This window comes from Pteropus vampyrus, unplaced genomic scaffold (genome assembly GCF_000151845.1).
Source record: "Pteropus vampyrus isolate Shadow unplaced genomic scaffold, Pvam_2.0 Scaffold56, whole genome shotgun sequence".
Taxonomy (NCBI): Eukaryota; Metazoa; Chordata; class Mammalia; order Chiroptera; family Pteropodidae; genus Pteropus; species Pteropus vampyrus.
Window position 1 is genome coordinate 4719853 of NW_011888837.1, and position 19971 is coordinate 4739823.

The 19971-nt window shown below is 38.5% G+C and overlaps 1 protein-coding gene across 5 annotated transcripts in view; it reads left to right on the forward strand.

Annotated features, from left to right (window-relative positions):
- The window catches only part of SHROOM3 (shroom family member 3), a 163705-nt gene that overhangs the window by 33307 nt on the left and 110427 nt on the right, over positions 1-19971 (forward strand). For 2 of the 5 annotated variants that reach the window (XM_011360572.2, XM_023530881.1), the window contains exon 1: positions 12454-12591. The exons of 2 other annotated variants lie outside the window; for them this stretch is intronic. In XM_011360572.2, the coding sequence (XP_011358874.1) occupies positions 12512-12591 (80 nt within the window). In that variant the 5' untranslated portion in view covers positions 12454-12511. Of the gene's footprint in view, positions 1-10215; positions 10411-12453; positions 12592-19971 lie in introns of those variants that run through there. One more of the 5 variants, XM_011360573.2, reaches the window with a different exon arrangement.

Genomic DNA, 19971 nt, shown 5'->3' on the forward strand with positions numbered 1-19971 from the left:
CCTCCCTCCCTCCTACCCTCCCTTCCTCTCTTCTTCTACCTCTCTCTCTCTCCGCCCCCCACCCCGAATTCCCTCCCTCACCCTCTATCTGTACTTTCTTGAATTACTTAAAGCCCTAATTATTCCACATTGTCTTCAAGATAAAGTCAAGATTTGTACACAATATACAAGGATTTTCTCTCCAGTCCTATACCTGACCAGGGCCTGCTTCCTCTCCTCCTCACTCCAATCACTTGAGCCTCTTCCAGTGTCTTAGCACACCATGCTTTCTCGCCTCCTCCTGCCTTGGCACTTGTTACTTCTTTAGAATGCTTGTCTTCCTCTCCCTAAAGGCTGGTGATTATTCTCATAATATTATATCTCTGTTTACCCCTATAACCAACCATATCCATTGTAAACTTACTTGTCTTCCTCTTTAGACTCTAAGCAACTGTGCCCTGGGGTGTTTTGAAACTCTGCAGGAGTCAGTTCTTTATGGTTTGAGGATAGAGATGTGTTAGTTATATAGATCTCAAGTTGAAACACAAAAGAGTTGTGATGAGGAAGCACTTAGGGCTGTTTCTTCAGGCTAACCCTGAATCATGGAACATGCATGGCTAGGAAATCAAAGAAAAGAAAAAGCATTCCCTCCAAGTTAACAATACTTCTGATGATAAAAATTGACTGTGGAACTTTCTTTCTCTAAATTGAGGTTATTTTAAAACTTGCTTCTTACCTTTAGTGAGTTTAGGAGAGGATCATCTGCTACATTAAAGGTAATCCTACTTGCTTGAACATTAATTGTTGGCACTTAATAAAATTGGTTGAGTTTCACAAATGCTGCTTGCAGCCACATTTCCATTGAAAGGGTGACTTAAAACCATTTTTTCTTAAACTATTCCTTCTTCAATATACATACCCACCGTCTGTCTCAAATACTACTTACCATTCATCTCCAAGTTGCACCAACAATAAAAGTTTCCAATAACAGTGCTTGTGGTTAAGAAATTGCAATTAAGACAATGCTAGAATTAAGAAATATAATCTTATTTTAACATGGGTAGAATTACCTAAAGTAGCTATCTTTGTGCAGTCAATGCCAGGCATTTTAGCTACATCATCTCTGATCATCACAACAAAACTGATAAGTAGCTGGTATTGTCCCTCTTTACAGATGAAGAAATTGCGGCTCAGAGAGGTGAAATGCCTTGATCAGAATCACATAGTAAGTGGTAGATCTGAGAATTAAAATTTGGTTGGTCTGCCCCAAAGCTCCTATTCTCTACTGTATGTTTTTCCTTAATGATAAAAGTGTCATTGTTTTCTCAGGCATTGGGTGTTATACATATCATTGTAGAATACTATCCTTTGTATAGGTCACCAACAGCAGCATTGTCTCATTGTTCTTGAATTTGTGACCATAGACAGAAGAACTTTGAGATTTTAATTCAAACTATTGGGATTCTACCCCTAAAGCTAAAATAATTAGCAATTACCAGGCAGATGAGTCTATGATTGTGTTTCCCAGAATTCTATAGACACATCATGGTACGTAGGCCATGTTCACCCATATTATAGTATTTGTTAGAATCACACCACTTGGGGGGATACTAGCATGGGCTTTTTCTCTAATATTTTTCTCAGACTTTCTCCTGACTTCCTAACTAGTCCCAGGAGGCAAATTCAGAAGCTTCTGGAAAGCAATGTGCAGGGGGAGATCCTAAGGTTCATGGAAAGCTTAATAAACAATCTAAAATTCGGGACCTGAGTCAGACCCTCTGGAACTGTAGTTTTATTCCTCATAATAAGATATGACCCAAGAGCCATGTCCTCAGAGACTTCTGGCTAAATTGGTTCTAATATTTTCAAAAAAACCTAAATTTTAGTTCTTATAGTTATGCCAGTGACATGTCTACTGTGTAGAGATTCTATTTAGTGTTGTGTTCTCTACTGTTTTTTTTTTATTTTTTGTTTTAATATGTTTCTCTTTTGTTTGTATTCTGTTCATGATGATGGAGGTGACAAGGATTTAGGAAGAATGCCTGTTTCAAGCTCTCTGAAAGTCAACTGCTAAGGACATTAGCAATCTTTTTATGATTATCCACAAAGCCTATGATTATTGTAGGTTTAAGGGCATATATATTCCTCTGTTTTGCAAAAGTCTTACTACTGCTTTTCATTAACAAAGAATATTGAGTAGATGGGATATTGACTCCAACCTACAGAAGGTGTAAATATTAGGACCAAATGAATTACCGTAATTTGACATGGACAACCTCCCCTTTGTGGCATCTCCTTTCAACTGATTCCACTTCCTTTCTCATTTTGGATTACCAGACAGGCCTTTGGAATTAGAAATCCTGCTTTATGATAGATGGGCAGACTGACAGATCTCTATGAAAAGGCATTTAAAATATAAGTATGATTTACCCAAAGAAATGTAGAAATGGTTTTAAAATTTTTTTAGAAGATTAGATATTAAAAAATTGTAGAATTAAAGTTGATGTTAGGAAAGCAGTACAGGAAGGGAGCCTAGATCTTATATTAAAATAGTACTTGGCAAAGTCCTTTGCTATTAGCAATTGAATTGATGATAGATCATTGAGTTTTTCCCTATTTCTGAAATCCGTGGTTTAATGGTGGAAATGGTCTTAAAATCAATGAAAGCACGGATTGTCATGCACCACTGTGCTTCAGTGAGCAGGTTGGACCTCATGAGATTCTTGATGATAGGTTGAGATCAACCAAGAGGGAATTTGGACAATACTCAGTGAATCTTAGGAAGTGGGTACAGTGGGTGCAGACATTGGAATATTCCTAGTTCATAGTGATACTCATTCTTCACTTCACTCAACAAATATTTATTGAGTGTCTATTTGTGCCATGCACAAAACATACCCAAATCCCTACCTTTACTGAGATTATATTCAAGGTAGGGGTATAAGCAATAAACATTAAACATAATCTATAACTACATCATAAAGAATATTAGAAGATTAGTGCATGGGGAGAAAATGGAGCAGGGTGTCTGGAATTCTAGTGTAGGAAGGAGGGGGACAGGTTGTAATTTTATATAGGAGGATCAGGGTATGCCTCAGTGCAGAAGTGACATTTGAAGGAGGAGAGGGAAGTAGCCATGGGGACACTGAGCAAAGGAAATTTTCTATGCAAACACCCTAAGGCAGGAGCATGCTTGATGAGAAATAGTAAGGAGGCCACTGGGGCTGGTGTAGAGTGAGAGAGAAAGAACAGAAGTAGATCAGGTCAAAGAATTGATAGGTGGTTGGGGAGGAGTAGATCATATGAGGATTTGTAGACCATTGTAAGGACTTTAGCTTCTTCTTTGAATGAAATGAGGAAATATTGCAGGGCTTTGAGCAGAGGATTGACATGATTTGACTCGTATTTTAAAAGAATCACTCTGGCTCTGAAAAGACTGGAGGTGGAAGGTAAGGGCGAAAGCAGAAATTTTAGTGAGAAGGTTATGACTGTAATCCAGGAGAGAGATGATGATAATTGGACAAGGATAATAACAGTGGAGGATGCGTGAGATGCTATTGAATTCTGGACCTATTTTGTAGATTGAAACAATAGCATCTACTGGAAGATTAAATGTGGAGTGAGAGAAAGAAAGGAGTCGGGTTTTATGCTTCCACACCAGGTAGATAGAATTGCCACATACTGAGATAGGGAAGATGACAAAGTGAACAGGTTTGGGGGAGAAGGTTTACATATTTAAAATTGGATATACCTATTGACAACAGATGAAGGTACTGACTAGGCAGTTGGGTATATGAATCTGATGATTGGGAGCTGAGCTGGAGATAACATTTTGGGAGTCTTCAATGCATATATGGTACTTAAAACCATGAAATGTCCCATGGGAAGTCACTAATCTCTGGAAGTTCTATCTCTAGAAGCTGCAGCCAATGACATAAGACTCATTCCAATCTTGTGGGCCAGGTTGACCTCACCTTCTATTGTCTTTTGACTATCATAGGACAGCATTAATCATAACGAGGTACACCAATTAGTTTGTTTTGAATTTACTGGATACAAAATATTTCCACACCATGCACAGTTAGAGCTAGAGGTCATCTAATGAAAGTTTCTCATCTTAAAATAAACAAGAGAGGCTCAGGGAAGTTAAATAATGTGCCCAAAATTATAGTAAATGATTATAGCAAAGCCAGGAGTAAACCTTCTAGCTCAGTACCCTTCTTCACACAATCTAGAACACTTATAATTTCATTAGATGGAATACGAAAGGTGAAAACATAGGGGTCGAGTCAAAGATCATTTCTGCCACTGTTTCCTTCAGAGCAAAAGTCTAGGTAGTGGAGCTCTCTTATGTGTTAACTTAGGCAGCACTTGCTGCCCTTACCGTTAAAAGCCAGAGTAAAGTTCAGCTGACCCGCTCTCAAAGGGAAAGGTAGAAAGTGACATCCGAGTTTCTCAAGCCAGGTTTTGAATAAATCAGGGCATGATTTTTTTTTTTTTTATTATAGGAAGTTGGGATGCAGAAGGAATAATATCTTTCATACAGTAAGTCACAATAAATTGAAAGTAGAGGAGGAAGGAGAAGAAAGAGAATGTGGGCAACTCTGCCATCAGATGATGATTTTGATGGTTCTTGATGATGAGCTGGAGAAGGCTGGAAAGGGCTAAAGGAACATAGAATTGAACATAATTTTTATTTGACAATGGATTGCAATTAGACATATACTCTACTTCAATTTGCCCCTGGTTCCAGCTCTTTCTCAGCTATTGGTGAATTATTTAAATTAGCTATTGAGTTCTAATGGATCATTATGTATAATTTGCAAACTGCTATTACACTTAGAGATCATTCATTCAACAGATATTTATGGAGTACTTCCTATATGGCAGGCATAGGAAATGCAGTAATGAATAAGATAGGTGAGGTATTAGTTTTCATAGAATTTACATTCTCATGGGGCACATAGACAGTAAATAAGTAAACCAATTAGTGAAGTAGATAATTCCAGATAGCAATAAGTGCTATGAAGAAAATGGAACAAGGTCATGAGATAGAGATTGGGTGGACTCCTTTAGGTAGGAGGTTCAGAGAGGATCAGGTGACTTTTGAATGAAAACCTAAATAATAAGACGTAGCCTTCCACATGGAGGTGTGGGGCATTCCAGGCAGAGGGAAAAAATCAAGAGCAGGGCCTCGAGGTAGGAACATTTTGGGGATGTTGATAGAAATGAAAGGAAGCCAGTATGGCTGAAGCATAATGAACAAGGTAAGCAAGGGCCACATCATGTAGAGCCTCACAGGCCATATTAAGAAACTGAATTGTAGTCTAAGTGCATCATGAGGCCATTGGAGGATTTAAGCAAGGGAACAATATTGCCAAATTTATTTCTTTGGAATAACACGGAGATTCCTTTTTGCAGAATAGAGTTTATAAGGCCAAGAGTAGAAGCAGGAAAACCAGTTAGGAAACTATTATATATCCGCAGGATGGTAGCGTGGAGATGACTGAATTGATGAGATTTGAGACGGGTTTCAGAGATACCATCAACTGATTGCTGATGGATTGAATAAAAGGAGTAAGGGAAAGAATAATGACGATGACTGCTGGGTTTTGAGCTGTATAGTTGGGATAATGGGGCCATCAGTTAAGATGGGGAAAACTGGAGAACAGCAAGTTTGGAGGGCAGGGGTAGGTGCGGAGGGTGCTAGGGAATAGCAGAAGTGAGAGTTCTATTTCAAACATATTATGTTTGATATACCAATCAGGTATCTGAGTAAGTAGTTGCATATAAGAGTTTGAAGTCCAAAGGAGAGATCAGAGCTAGAGAAAGTTGAGAGTCATCAACATATAAATAGTATTTAAGGTCACAGGACCTGGTTCATTCAGCAGTGAGAGTATAGATAAAGATGTGAACACCAAGCCCTGGGGCACATCAACCTTGGAGGATGAGGATCCAGAAAGGCAAAGGAGAAAAAACTATCAGTGAGTTGAAAGAGGAAGGCAAAACTCAGGAAGGTGTGGTGTTGTGGGAGTCAAGAAAAGAAAGTGTTTTTTAAAGGAGAGAATATGTCAGCTGTGATGAATGCTGTTGCTGAAGGATCTCATGAGATGATCACTCACCTCATGATCATTGACCTTGGCAAGATATAGAATGATAGTGACTTTGATATAAGCAATTGAAAGGGAATGATAGGGATGAAAGCTGAACTGCAGTGGGTGGAAAAGAGAACAGGTGGTGATAAAATGGAGACAAGTGCAGACAATTTATTCACATTTGTGGTTTCTATCACCATATTTAGCTGGGGATTTGGTAATGAAGTAAGACTGTAACCAGTATTGCTAGAAAGACTCTTAATCTTAAGTTTTAGAATGGTGAATTAAAACTAGTATACCTTCCTAGAAATTTTGATCTACTGTGTCTACTTGGGGAGTATTAAGCTTTCATGGAGTCACTCTGATGTTCATACATGCAGCTCTTGATCATTCTTTGACATTAGTTTGTCGGATCTGTTTCCTACAGCAGTACTCAAGTAAGACAAAAGGCAAAAATACTAAAAACCAGTATTTATGGAGCGAGCACTTAGTGTGCTGTTGAGAGGTGATTAGCTCATTTCATCCTTACCTCAAATGATAGAGGCTGTTAGAATCCCTTTTTAAGGTCACGTTTTTGAGGTCACATGGTCTCCTCTAAAATCCAGGTAATTAATTTGTAATTGAAATTTTGCAACACAAGTTAAATTTAAGTCGGGAAATACTTGTATTTCAGCAAAATTTTTAATTTTATGTGTCTCCTTTTCTTCTCACCCAAATAACAAAATCTGCGTTTAAATGGCAGTTAGGAATTGAATCCCAGGAAGTCTGAAACCCAGGAGCTCCGGGCTCCTGCTGTTCAACCAACATCCTTATTCTTGAGGTATAGAAAGGAGACTCCAAAAAGGAAAAGCAGATGACATTTGACAAAACCAGTGTTGGCATAAAATCACATAAAAGTTATAATGCATTGAGCTAGAAATGAAAAATATATTCTGGAAACCTCTACTTAATGGTGTGGTTTTTTTCTTAATTTATGTAAGAACCTGCACTTATAGAATGCTAATCCTATGCATCACTCAACAATTCCCGTTTTTACCCTGTTAATGAATTGCTCCTCAAAATCAAAATAAAATGTCATGCTCATACATTTTCCTTTTGATTACCTTTTTGGTTTTTTTCTCCCTGAAAGCTATTAAAACCAATGGTTGGTTGCTTTTGTTATCTTTAAGGCTGGTTGCTTTTGTTATCTTTAGGTTAGAAAAACCTAGCACTCATTGGTGCCCAGGAAGTGCCCTAGACTGGAATTGTTCTTGTTGTTCTGATGTGAAAATAACAACATAGAACACAGACAACGGCATGCAGCATTTTATTATGGGTGACGCAGCTTTAATTGGTATGTAGAGGGCATGCCTGTGGAATTAGTCTTTGGAATATTGGCCAATCAGATCACTTTCAACATTTCTCAATGTTTAGTTTCATCTTATAATTAAGTAACAACGATCATTTCCTGGCAGCTAATGACTGGCTAGAAGAGTTAGAAGCCTCATTAGGTTGATAATTTATCAAATTCTAAGCTCTTCATCTGCAGTGTTGCCAAAAGAGAAAGCATCTTCAAATTCCAAAATTATTAAAGACAATTTCCAACCATATTTTATGTATGAGTGTTAACTTGTTCTTCAAAGGCTGACTTTGTTATTTTCCAAGTTAAAAAAAAATTGCGTATTATATAAGCAGGAAAAATGTTTATATGACTTGTATATAGAAATGTACTGAACTATGGTAACATGTATACATTCATGCACTACAACAAAAGAATTGATAGGCCATGTTTCCTTTAAGATTCTTTTTGTGACAATTCCACACCCTTTCCAAAAAACAGGCTTGATCATCCATTAGTTCCAGCAATAGCATCCTTATATTCACTCTACAAATATTGATTGAGCACCTACTATGTGTTAGGCACCATTCTAAATGTTGAGGATACAGCAAGGGAATGGGGTCAGACAAAAACCTGTATCCTTACTGAGCTGATATTCTAATCATAATAATTTCTGTCTTCAAAGTTACCTGTCACTAGGCCTGGAAGACTAAAAATTAAATATCTTTAAAGCGATCCAGCTGAAGGGAGAAGAGGGTCCTCACTGGACCATCTTGGCCAACCTACTTCTGACTATCTTCTCATCAATATGGTCATTACATAGTAGCCCCGGCTTCTGCTAATTTGGGGATCACTCACTGATCAACCACATTTCTGAGATAACAATCTTCCTTTTAGTGACAGAAAGTGCAGTCTCTTCTCCAAGGGGACCTACTACGTTCCTCTTCCTTTTGGGGTCTGACTGCTGTTCACAAAGGAAATGGTGACTTCAATTTCTTGATGAAAACATTCATTTCTATAGCTTGATGCAGAGACAGTCAGACCTATAATCCAGGCTCTGGAATTCTAGAAATGTGGAACTCAAGGTGCTATGATTCTTCCAAACGACTTCCATCCTGCCTAGACCAGGTCTAAGAGACCTCTGGAGAAATGGAACAATATTTTCCTAAGGGTACCCCCCCCCCTTAGATTTTCATCAGAGTTACTGCTGGGAATTCCTCAAAAATCTTTGCCCTCCATATACTCTTCATTTCCTTGGACCAGAGTAACCTTCAGTACTCAAAAAAACTACATGGCTTCTTCACCACAGGAGCAACTCAAAGTATGAGGTCTCTGGATCTTTAGGCTTGTCAAAAATGCAAAGCAGAACCTCAGGGAGGCTCCTGACATTTGTTTTGTGCTATCACATCAATCCTGGATTTCAGCATCAGAGATACCCACCATTGCCCTGTGTAGAACTGGCAGATGTTGGCCCTGGTGCCTTACATGAAAGTTATCCTTCTGGTATCCTAGGTGACTCCCCTGGTTATAGACTATTTATAACTAAGAATTGAGACTATCCAGTTCTTATGCTGCAAAGTCCAATTCCTCAAAATGAATCCTGGGAACTCTTCTTGCCCTGAATATATTTCATAAATGGGCAGAATGTATAATTGATATCCCTTTATTTTATTAGAGTTTTTTTTCTGTAGAAATTCTGGAATTTTAAGATGTTCTTTATTTAACTGCCATATGATAAATATTTGAAGGAACATCCAATTATTTTAAAATCATTTGGTAGACTTCACGATACAAAAACATATACACATCCCTATCTGTTTAACAAATACTCCAACCATTAGGAACCCAAGGAGAAACAACTTGGTAGTTAACGGACATCCTGTGTAGCTACTTTCATATAAAGTATAGGGACTCAGAGGAGCCTTTTACTTCATCCCTGAAGTTACTAACTTTAAGTCACTTTTCCTAATGTGCCTAGCAATACTATTTGCCTATAATGTCCCAAGAATTATGGTTTTTCAATTCATTCCTGGATGGGAGAAAAGATAGTTCTATAATATACACTTTTATTTAAGTAACTGGGATTTTTCAAAAAAATAAAGGAAAACATCACAGTACTTTTCTGAATGGGCATGCTATGTCATGGAAAGATGGGCTTGGAGGGGTTGAACTAAAACACTTGCAGATGCAGTAGGAAAAGCCTCTGTTTTGCATTGGTTTTCCTAGGTTTAATGAAAACATAAGGATTGAGGGATTGGCCTCACCCTGGAAATATAATCAGAAATGGAACGTTGGTAGCAAAAACTGAGGACAACAGAAGAATCATTATGTATAGGGGAAAGAAAGGTCTCAGAAAAGGGAGACTATTCTGAATAACTCAGGCTCTTTTTCTCTTTTTCTTGTATGAAATTCAATGTTTCCTTTCTCCTTTTAGCCTCTTCATATAGTGATATTATTTTGAGTAGAAGGTTATGCCCAGGTGTATAGAAGCTTTAGAAGCTGATGGCAGCCCCACAGTCACTGGCTCCTCTAGGTAGTGAGAGCTTTGCTAAAGGAGAAACAAACGAGGAAAGAAAATTCTACCCCGAATGACAAATCTATGTGTTGTAAGGATGAAGCCAAGCTTCAGAAGTTGTGGGAATATCCTCGGTGAGAAGTGAGACAAAACTCTTTCAATTGCTTGCATTAGGGAAACACCCTCATCAGTAGGCCTAGGCTCATGAGTCAAAGCCAAGAACCGGAGCTGGGCTAAGTCCATGTGTGTTGAGGGAGTGTGCAAGGTTCTGGGTCAGCGCCTCTTCTACAATGCCTTTCTCCACCCAGGTCTCCAGGTCAGGTCTGGCAAGATTTAATGACTCTGAATCTCTGCAATGAGTGGCATCTGGATAGCTCAAGGGAACTAGGCAATGCCACTCAACACGCACTGGGATTGGAATTTGGGCAGAGAGACTAGGAGCTGGACACCTAGGAGGCTGTCTTCATGAGGAGGTCAAAGAAAGCTTTTGCCAAGCCTGTTGGGTAAGTCAACAGGAGACTTCAATCTCTACTTTTGTCCATTCTAATTTTTTTAATAGCACTGAATGTATAGACACTTCAAAAATGAACTGTCTGATATTGCATATTTATATTTACCCTTTTAAATAAATATGCAATATTAGACAATTTTTAAGAGATTTTAGATGATTGGTTTATTGGTTGTTAGTTATTTTCAGTACATGGGTTGCCTTTATCCTCTGGGCGTAAGTGTTAATTTAAACAAATTAAAAATATTTTTAGTCAAAATTTTCTTTCAGAGGACCTAGTTTAAGATTAATTATCTAACATTCAATGGGACCAGACCAAGTGGGTTCGACAGTTTAAATAGCAGGAGTCATCTGTGAAAACCCTCCCTTCTCATTTTCTTCTGAGTCTTCATCTGCACAGCTTTAAAATTACCTTAAGGAATAAGGCAACAATAGCTGATTTTTTTTTAAAAAAAATAAATAAATTCAAAAAGACATAAATGAAACGATCCCTTCTAATCTGTGCTTCCCCTGCAGTCTGACCCTAGGGAATGAGTCTTCCACAGATCAAATCAAGAGACACGTGTGTTTACTACTTCTGAAGACTCTAAAGGTTTTGCCAACTCTAAAAATGACCTAACCTCATGGGGAGGAAGGGGTATTAAGTCATGAACGATATAGACAACCCAGAACTCCCATGGACCCACCTATAAGCCCTGCCTCTTTAGAAAATGAAGTGGGCCTAGAGTGGGGGGAGGGAGGGAAGAGAGAGAGGGAGAAAAAATTGTCATCCCACACATATATTTGTAAGGCAATACCCTTCTAGTAGCCAGAAGCCAGATCTTTGAGGGGTCTCAGAAACTACCTTAACTAGGGACCCAAAGAATTGCCAACACCTTTGGTTGGCAACCCGAAGTATGTAACTGGTTCTAGTTATAGTGAGACGTTCTTTTCTTTCAATTAAATTAATTAATTAATTTATATATATATATATATTTTTTTTATGCCTACAACATCTGGTCTTCCTAGGTGGTCTCCCATTCAAGTACTAACCAGGCCCGACCCTGCTTAGCTTCCGAGATCAGACAGGAATTAAATTTATTGAGGCAACATTGGTTAACAACATTATATAATTTTCAGGTACACAATATTCTAATATGACATCTGCATATTCTATTGTGTGTTTACCACCCAAAGTCTAGTCTCCTTCCTTCACCATATATTTGACCTCCTTTCTCCTTTTCATCCACCCCGATCCTCCATCCTCTCTAGTAACTACCATTCTGTTGTTTGAATATTTTAGTTTGTTTTTGTTTGTTTTGTTAGTTTGTTACTTTTTGTTTTAAGTCCTACATATGAGAGAAATCATATGGTTCTTGTCCTTTTGCATCTGACTTATTTCACTTAGCTTGATACTCTCAAAATCAATCCACCTTCTTTATCCAGTCATCCATCAAAGGATATTTAGGTTGTTTCCATGTCTTGGCTATTATAAATAATGCTATAATGAACATAGGGGTACATATATTTTTACAAATAAGTGTCTTCAAGTTTTTCAGATACCTACCCAGAAGAGGAATTGCTGGGTCATATGGAAGTTCTATTCTTAATTTTCTGAGGAACCTCCAGACTGTTTTCCATAGTGACTACACCAATTTAAATTCCCACCAATTGTGTGTAGGGGTTTAGGGAGACGTTCTAAATAACTCCAATCAGAAGCCTGTTGTCATTTACTGAGTACCTAACAAATCTGGTATAATTAACTCCATGATCCCTCCTCTTGAGGGATATGCATTTTGTTGAGGAACCCCTCAATACAAAGCACGCCCCCTCCCTGAAATGAATGCTTCTCTGGGTGCTCGGGAGCTCTTGTTTGTTTTCTGCCTTGGTGGCCTTTTCCCTACGCCCAGCACCCTTCCCTTTTATGCCCATAGCAGAGCCCATTACTGCAAATTGGTGATGAGGCAAGGTGGCTGGGAGGTGCTCCTGCATGGGAGAGTTCTGTTGTTTTTATAACCGGTGCCAGCTCTGAGTGGATGATGAGTAAGAGCCTCTTCCTCTTCCCTCTGGGCCGCCCTCCTCTCCTGCAACAGTCTTGTTGCCGGCCCAGTTCAAATATGGTGCTAAGCAAAGGCGGCTGCCTGGCTTTGATTCTCCCCAGGCTCGGGACTCAAAACTCAAGAAGGCTACAAAATCCGTAAGTGGAGGCGGCATTGGCCTGTGTTTCCTATTAGCCAGTATTTCTGCAGGAGGGCTTTTGGAGAGAAAGTGACAACTATGAAGGCAATGACATAGCATTCATTACTCCTACTTCCTCCATTAGGTAAACTGAAAGTGCTCGCATGGCACACAAGCATGAAATGGATGTTAAATGCATCTTCTAGTGATGTTGGGGCCGATCTTAGGTTAGACAGCATTTTCTCTAAGAGAATCCTATTTCTGGCAAGTTATTTCTTTTTAAATACGAACAATATCTGCTTTTTCATTCTTATGTTTGAAAATTAAAATAGAAGAACAGTCATGATTATCCATAGTTTTCATTGATTTTTGCCATTTTCCATTCTGCTTATGAGCATAGTATTTGTTTTGGATTTTAGCTGGTCTTTTGTATACATTACTAACATATTTGTCAGCTGCTGGATTATTACAAGCAAATATAAAGGGGAGTTTCCATCCCGAGGGACCTCCACAATTTATGCTCAAAGAAATTTTTGTAAACCTTGTAAGAGGAAAAAGATAATGCTTTGCCATCGTATGTGTGTGGGGGGGTGTGCATGTGTGTGTGTGATTTCTTTCTTCTTTTTTGGTAGTCGTAATCTGCAAAGTTTCTGCATCCTTAAGCATAAAGATGAGTTTCTCATTTTTGTAACATGATTTCTTTTCAAACTTGTAGTTTAATTGAATCTAGCTTTGAGTGACACTTTAAAAATGCTCTCCTGCCTCAGAAGCGCTTCTCCAAACCAGGTGTTCTTCATACTCACCTGCTGGCTGTGTTTGATTAGCAGCCAGCTACAACCGGGTGTTCTTATTTGTGCCAAATTCACTCTATATATGGGAGTCTATGCTTGAGCAGACGAGTCATGCTAATTATTCAGCCCTCTTCCTTGGAAGTAATATGCCAAAATCACAGAAGCAGAAAAGCCAGAAACAGTATGAGGCTTGGTATTGATGGACCATAAAATCAGAATTTCACCTCATAATATTGCTTTGTTCTTGGATACAATAATCCTTTCCAGCTATGAGCTCATCAGTCCTTGCTCTATCTCTGGGCCAGTTGGCATCACTGCCATTGTACGGAGGGAGAATGAGAGATGCAGCTGGGCAAGCCAAATTGCCCCAAAGCCAGGTGATCCAGCAAGAACTGGGAGCCAACTCCCTTGACTTCTCTCCAGCCCCTTGCTGTCTGACAATCAGCTTAGAAGAGAGAGCTAGAGGCTAAATTGAAACTGCCAGTGTTGCCTGAAAGCAATCCGTATTTGAATTATCATTCAGAAGCCAGGAGAAATCAAACAGATACATAAATGGAGACTTGGAGAAGACAGCAGGAAAGAAGGTTGAAAATGAGGAAATCTGTGATCTAAGTCAAAGAATGTAGGAAATATGCTCGAGTATTCTTTTTTCTGCGGGCTGTGCTACCTCTGTTAACTGTGGGCTGAACTATGCTAGATAATATCTGTCATAAGAAAGTACAAAATGTCCTCCAATAGGAAGTGATAATCAAAGTAAAGCTAATGCACAAACTTGAATCATTAATTTAGTAAATATTTGTTAAGTATCTCCCATGAGCCAGGTCCTATAATATTCACCTTTGTAGCCTCACTGCCTATCCCATGGTAGTTAGATAAGATGAATGAATGGATTGATGAATAGGTGGACACATGCTGTCTATGAAATTGTATTTTAAGGATTCCCTATCTTCTCTTTGCTCTTACAATCCAAGACTCCTGCCTCACCCATCCCGGAACCACCTACTCACAGGAAGGAGAATTTCCTTAATGAAGGCCTGTGTGCCCACAGGGAGGAAGCCTTTTTGTACTTTTACCCAGACCGAATCTGGAAAATCATGTCAGTAAGAAGGTCACACCCTAACCAACTCAGGAGAGTAACATTTGTATATCATAGGCTTCACTGCAGCTAGCCCAACACAGGTGTATGTAATCTCTGAGTCAGGCAGTCAGAGCAAATTTGCCTCTGTGGTCTCCAGAACTCCACCACTCCTCACCTACTCTCTTGAGATTGCCTCCTAGGATCTCAGCTTCATCTTAAACATATGTAGCCAGGATCTGGGGAAAGCACACCAGGCACCATTATTTATTGAATGCCCTCAATGTATTGGCCTCAAGCCAAATGCTGAATTAAATTATTATACTAACCAGTTGGTTTTTAACAAATAAATTGGCATATAGCGGTGAACTAAGTAGAAAGGAAGAAGGAAATATACACCAGGGAGAGGCTGGTGCTGGAGAAGACAAATTGGTCAGAGCCTGCCATTTTGAAAGTTTAAGTAGGACAGGATCTTAAAATATTTCAGATCCAGCTCCATGTTTTTGATCAGCCAGAGGAAGGGCAAATTTGTTTGGAAGAAGGAAAATAAGCCACCACTTCATGCCCTTGACGTTGATTCATTACTTTGTGATTGTTTCTGTCTTTGCACCACCACTGGGACTTGTAATGTGCCTCTGACCAAGCACAGGACCAGCCATGGCCAAGTAATTAGTGGTTTACTTTCTATCACCTCTAATAAAACATGGGCTCAATGAGGACAGGGACTTTGTCTTCTTCACTTCTGAATTCCAAAACCCAATCAATAAATGCTTGTTGACTATATCACTAAATGCTCAGTGACTATAATTGAATCTCAGATGAGAGCTTAGGTGAGGATTTTAGATGCTCTAGGAATTCCAAATAGAGGTAACATAGATTTAAGAAGTCGGCAGCTTTCTCGAATATAGTACCACTCATTGGGATCTTGAGATGATGGGGTTAAGGAGGCGGGGTGGGGGGTGTGGTCAGTCATCTGAGGCAAAGGCTCAGATTTGGGGGGCTGCTCAGACTTGGGAACAATGTGTGGACCAGTGTGGCTGAAGCAAAGTGTTTGTGTTTAAAACACTGTGTCACATGTAAGAAAAGTAGGATGAGGCCAGTGTGTGAAGGAACAAAAGAAAATGCATGAAGTTTTAATTCGATGATGAGAAACCACTGAAGCCATTTAAGCCAAGCTGTAAGAGATAAAGGGAAACCTTAAACGAGCCGAATCCAGTAGCGCCAGACAAGAAAGGGTGGAGCATGAGGTGCCTGAGGCAAGGAGCCTGAGTAGGAAGGAACAGCAACAACCTATGAATTAAGTGATAAGATTCTGGTCTTAGAGAGGCAGCAGTAAGAATGAATGTCAGGATTCTGGGGTTTTTTGGTTTTGTTTTAAGATAAATGTATCCATAGTTTTCTCTAAATGAGGATTAAAATAATGATGGCTAAATGTTTTATTTGGTGCTTACTATACGCCAGTCACTGTTCTAAGCATACTACATGTAGTACCCCAATTCATCCTCACAACACCTCTTGAGTACTAATATTAGCCCCATTCGACAGATAAATTAACTGAGGCACAGAGATTAAGAAACTTACCTAAAGTCATTCAGTTAGTAAGATGTGGAGTCGGGATCAAACCAGGATGTATGGCTGCACGGTTCAAAGTCCTAACCGCTAATACCATCTTTGACAGGTTCACGGGAGGATTTGTATGATGAAAGAGCTTCTAAAATTTGATATGTGTTATCATCATTTTGAAAGGAGAATAAGGAAACATTTCCTGCACCAGCTTATCTATCATCATTACTAATACCCTACTCCAGTATAAGGTGATCAGTATACAGTAAAATTTAAAATCTGTAATAGGATAACATGCTTTTTCTTTTTAAACATTGATTTTCCTAATTAAAAAGTTAATAATATTCATTATAAAATTCAAATATTACAGAAATAACAGATGTAGAGTGAGTGTCCCATGCAATCCCACTTGCCCCCAAATCATTATCCATTATCTCCAGATTTTTTATATATATTGACATATTATCATCATTTAAATTAATAATGATCATTTTTTTCCTAAGGTGATCATACTGTCTTATAACACGCTTTTTCATTAACTATATTTTGGTCATCTTTGTATATCAGGACATACAGTTTTATCTCCTTTAAAACTTGTATAGGATTCACTTTCATTTTCAACATGACCCAGTCTGGAGTCATGCTCTCTTTCAATCAGTAGAGCAACAAGTTTGATGTGACCTAGATTCTTACCTCAATGCCACTTTTGTTCCTTTTGTGTCTTGGACAGGACTGAAGAAGCAAGCTCCAGTGGGACTGTTCTCTGTTTCTGTGAAAATAACAGAAGCTTAACATTTATCTAGTACTCACTATGAGCCAGCAACTATTCCTAGGCCCATTTTATAGTTGACTAAATATAGGCCTAGAGAGGTTAAGTAACTTACTTGCTCCAGTTCACACTGGTAGAGATTAGAAAGTCAGAACTTGAACCCTGGCTCTTTGACTCCAAAGTCTGTATGTATATTTAGCACCATTCTATCTCTCTTTTACAAGTCTTTTGCCTAAACTGAATAATATGAAGTTGTTTCCATAACATCATGTTGAGATCAGCCACAGAGTAAAAGTCAATTAAGATGAGTTCGGCTACTTCTCTTTATGGCAGACTTTACAAATACCAGCACCAGAAAAGAGGTAGTTGTCTGAAGAAGCACCTTCCTTCCTGCTGTCTCTCTCTCCATTCCCTCCCCACAGGTTATTAGCCTGGAATTTGACTCACTGCCTCTGAACAGCCCCAGAGGATGCCTCCTATGACTCAGACCTCATTTAATGTCTCTACTGCTCATGGAGGCCATGAAAGGAGAGTCACCAAAGGTTCCTTGGGTGAAGTGGAGTTCTCCACATTCCAACTGGGTGACATGATGGCTGTAGCAGGGCTGTATCTATCCACCCAGTACAACCCACACAGAAATTTCAAAAGAGCCTATTTAAATAAATGACTATAGATAAACAGTCTTGGTGGAGCATCCTTTAAAGGACTTTGGTTTTCTGTTTGTTTTGTTTTTTATTTTTGTCTAAGTGAACTAGACTGGTTTAACATACAGCCTCTTCTAATGAAATAAAGTAAATCTTTTCTTAGCTTTGTACTAGGAAAACCCACACGAAGACATACAAGATAAACTCCACAGTCCTAGATCTTTCAAATCATTAATATTTGAATTATTTGGTTGTACTAAATTTTGTGGCTTCAAATTATTTCTCCCTAAGGTAGGCATTTTCATAGAACTTCAGTGTAGAAGGGATCTGAAAATCCATGCAGTTCAGTTCTTTTCTCATGTGTAAAGCGGTCCCCTAACGTGGTCAACCAGCCTCCGCTTGGACCCCTGCCTTCCAACCTTTTTAGGACAGTTAGCACTGCCCTTCCAGGTCTTCTCCTTTTCAGATTAGTCTTTAATTCCTTCACCTGTTATTCCTATGTCATAATCTAGAATCGAGGACCCTCTTCCTTGATTGTGTTTCACATTGTCCGCATTGTTCGCAGACGGCTGACATCTAACACAGAACACACAAAACGGAATGACAACCGCTTACCTTGCTCTTAATGGTCTACTTCTATTAGATATGCTAAACTTAGGATTTCACCCAATTCTTCAAAAGAAGGGGAAACCAAAGAACTTGATTCTGGAAAGTTTGTAAAGAAATCAACTCATCGATTTATTTTTTCTCAAGCAATACTATAGGAAAAAAGAAAGCGGTGGACTTTGATTTTTCATTTGGTGTATTGTAGCGTCTTTCTGCTATGCCGTTTTTAACAGTAATATTTATCCATGATCTATTTATCGGACATGAAGTGTGTAGAAATAACAGTGTTTAACTGTTCTAAGTGTTTGAGTAATGACTCCTGAGGTGTACCATATATTGGAACTTCTTAAAAGTGTCTTAAAAACAAAAGATGAAATATTATAGAGTATTTCTTTTTGCCAGTGATTCTTTGAAGAGGATGGCTAACCCTGCAAAGACTAGGAGTGGTTTTCTTAGCAGCTCTCCACCCCCAACCTTACCCTCCAGCATATTGCTGCCTTGATGGAGTCAAGTTTCTATGAATTCTTGCAGATTGCCTTGAAAGGTTTACTACTTTCCTCCTCCACTGCAGGATTTTAGGTACCCACTCCAGATCTAGGTTAGTTTTGTAACACTAGAAGAAAGTGAAATTATAGACTAGTAGAGTAGGTTTCCCTCAAAAAGATTTCTTTGATTAAAAACATTGGTTTCCTTGTATGTAAAAATTTTTAATGACACTCTCCTGTACAGACTTATCAGTCATATGTTTTTTAGGAAATGATACAAGAACACCTAATGTATTCTCCCACCTTGATGCATTCCCTGCCACACACACATGTTGCCTTGCATATTCTAGCAATTATTTCCCTCAGCCATTGGCTAAATAAGAAAAGAAAAGGATGAAAAATCTTTACGACAAGTAAATTTTAAATAAAGAACAACTAATTATAGCAAAGAATGTGTTGGATAAGACTGAGAACATGTAATTATAAAGTAATTATGTTGAAAATGAAATCACATACCACCTAAACATTTGCTGAGGGATGAATCCACCCCCTGCAACTATCCCTTTCTGATCTCAAAGACCCACATGGACTTAGTAAAATGTGTGATATGGTTTCCTCTTCTTAGAAGGGTGACCTTGTCCAGGCCAATTAAAAGGTGCTGCTTTGAGGCTATTGGAACCCATACTCAAAGGGATAAAAGGAAATTGAAACTTATATTAAAAGGAGCTAATGATGCCTGGAGCGGTTGGGATTTAAAAAGAACAAAGTCAGTTTTAAAAAGATCCCAAAATCAAAGAGCTGCTTCTCTCATCAAATACCAAGAGAAAGCAAAATAATTTTTCATGAAAAAAAGGGGTAATGGAATCAGCTTTTTGCCTAGATTCCAGGGGTTTCAATCAAAACTAGTGAGAAGTTTTGAGCAAAATCCTTTGAACTTCTTGGAAGAAATGTGCTATGTAAATCTGAGATTGTGTCGTAAAAGATAAACTCGTCTTTCTCCCAAATTAGATAAATGATCCAGAAAGATACTGAAAGGATAACAATAAGAAAATTGTGTGTGTGTGTGTATGTATGTATGTATATACATTCTGGTTTATAATTAATTCCCCATCTGCTGTAAAATAATTCCTGGGTTAAAATCTAGTATTTTAAAAAAACGGAGATATTATTGACATATATAGCATTGTATTAGTTTTAGATGTACAACATAATGATTTGATAAATGTATATGTCATGAAATGATCACTAAAATAAGTTTAGTTAACATCCATCATCACACAAACTTAAATTTTTTTTCTTGTGATGAGATCTTTTAAGATCTATTCTCTTAGCAATTTTCAAATGTGGTACAGAGTATCATTAACTGTAGTCACCATGCTGTGCACTACATCCCAGGACTTACTTATAACTGGAATTCTGTACCTTTTGACCCCCTTCACCCATTTTGTTCCCCTCAGTCTCTGGCA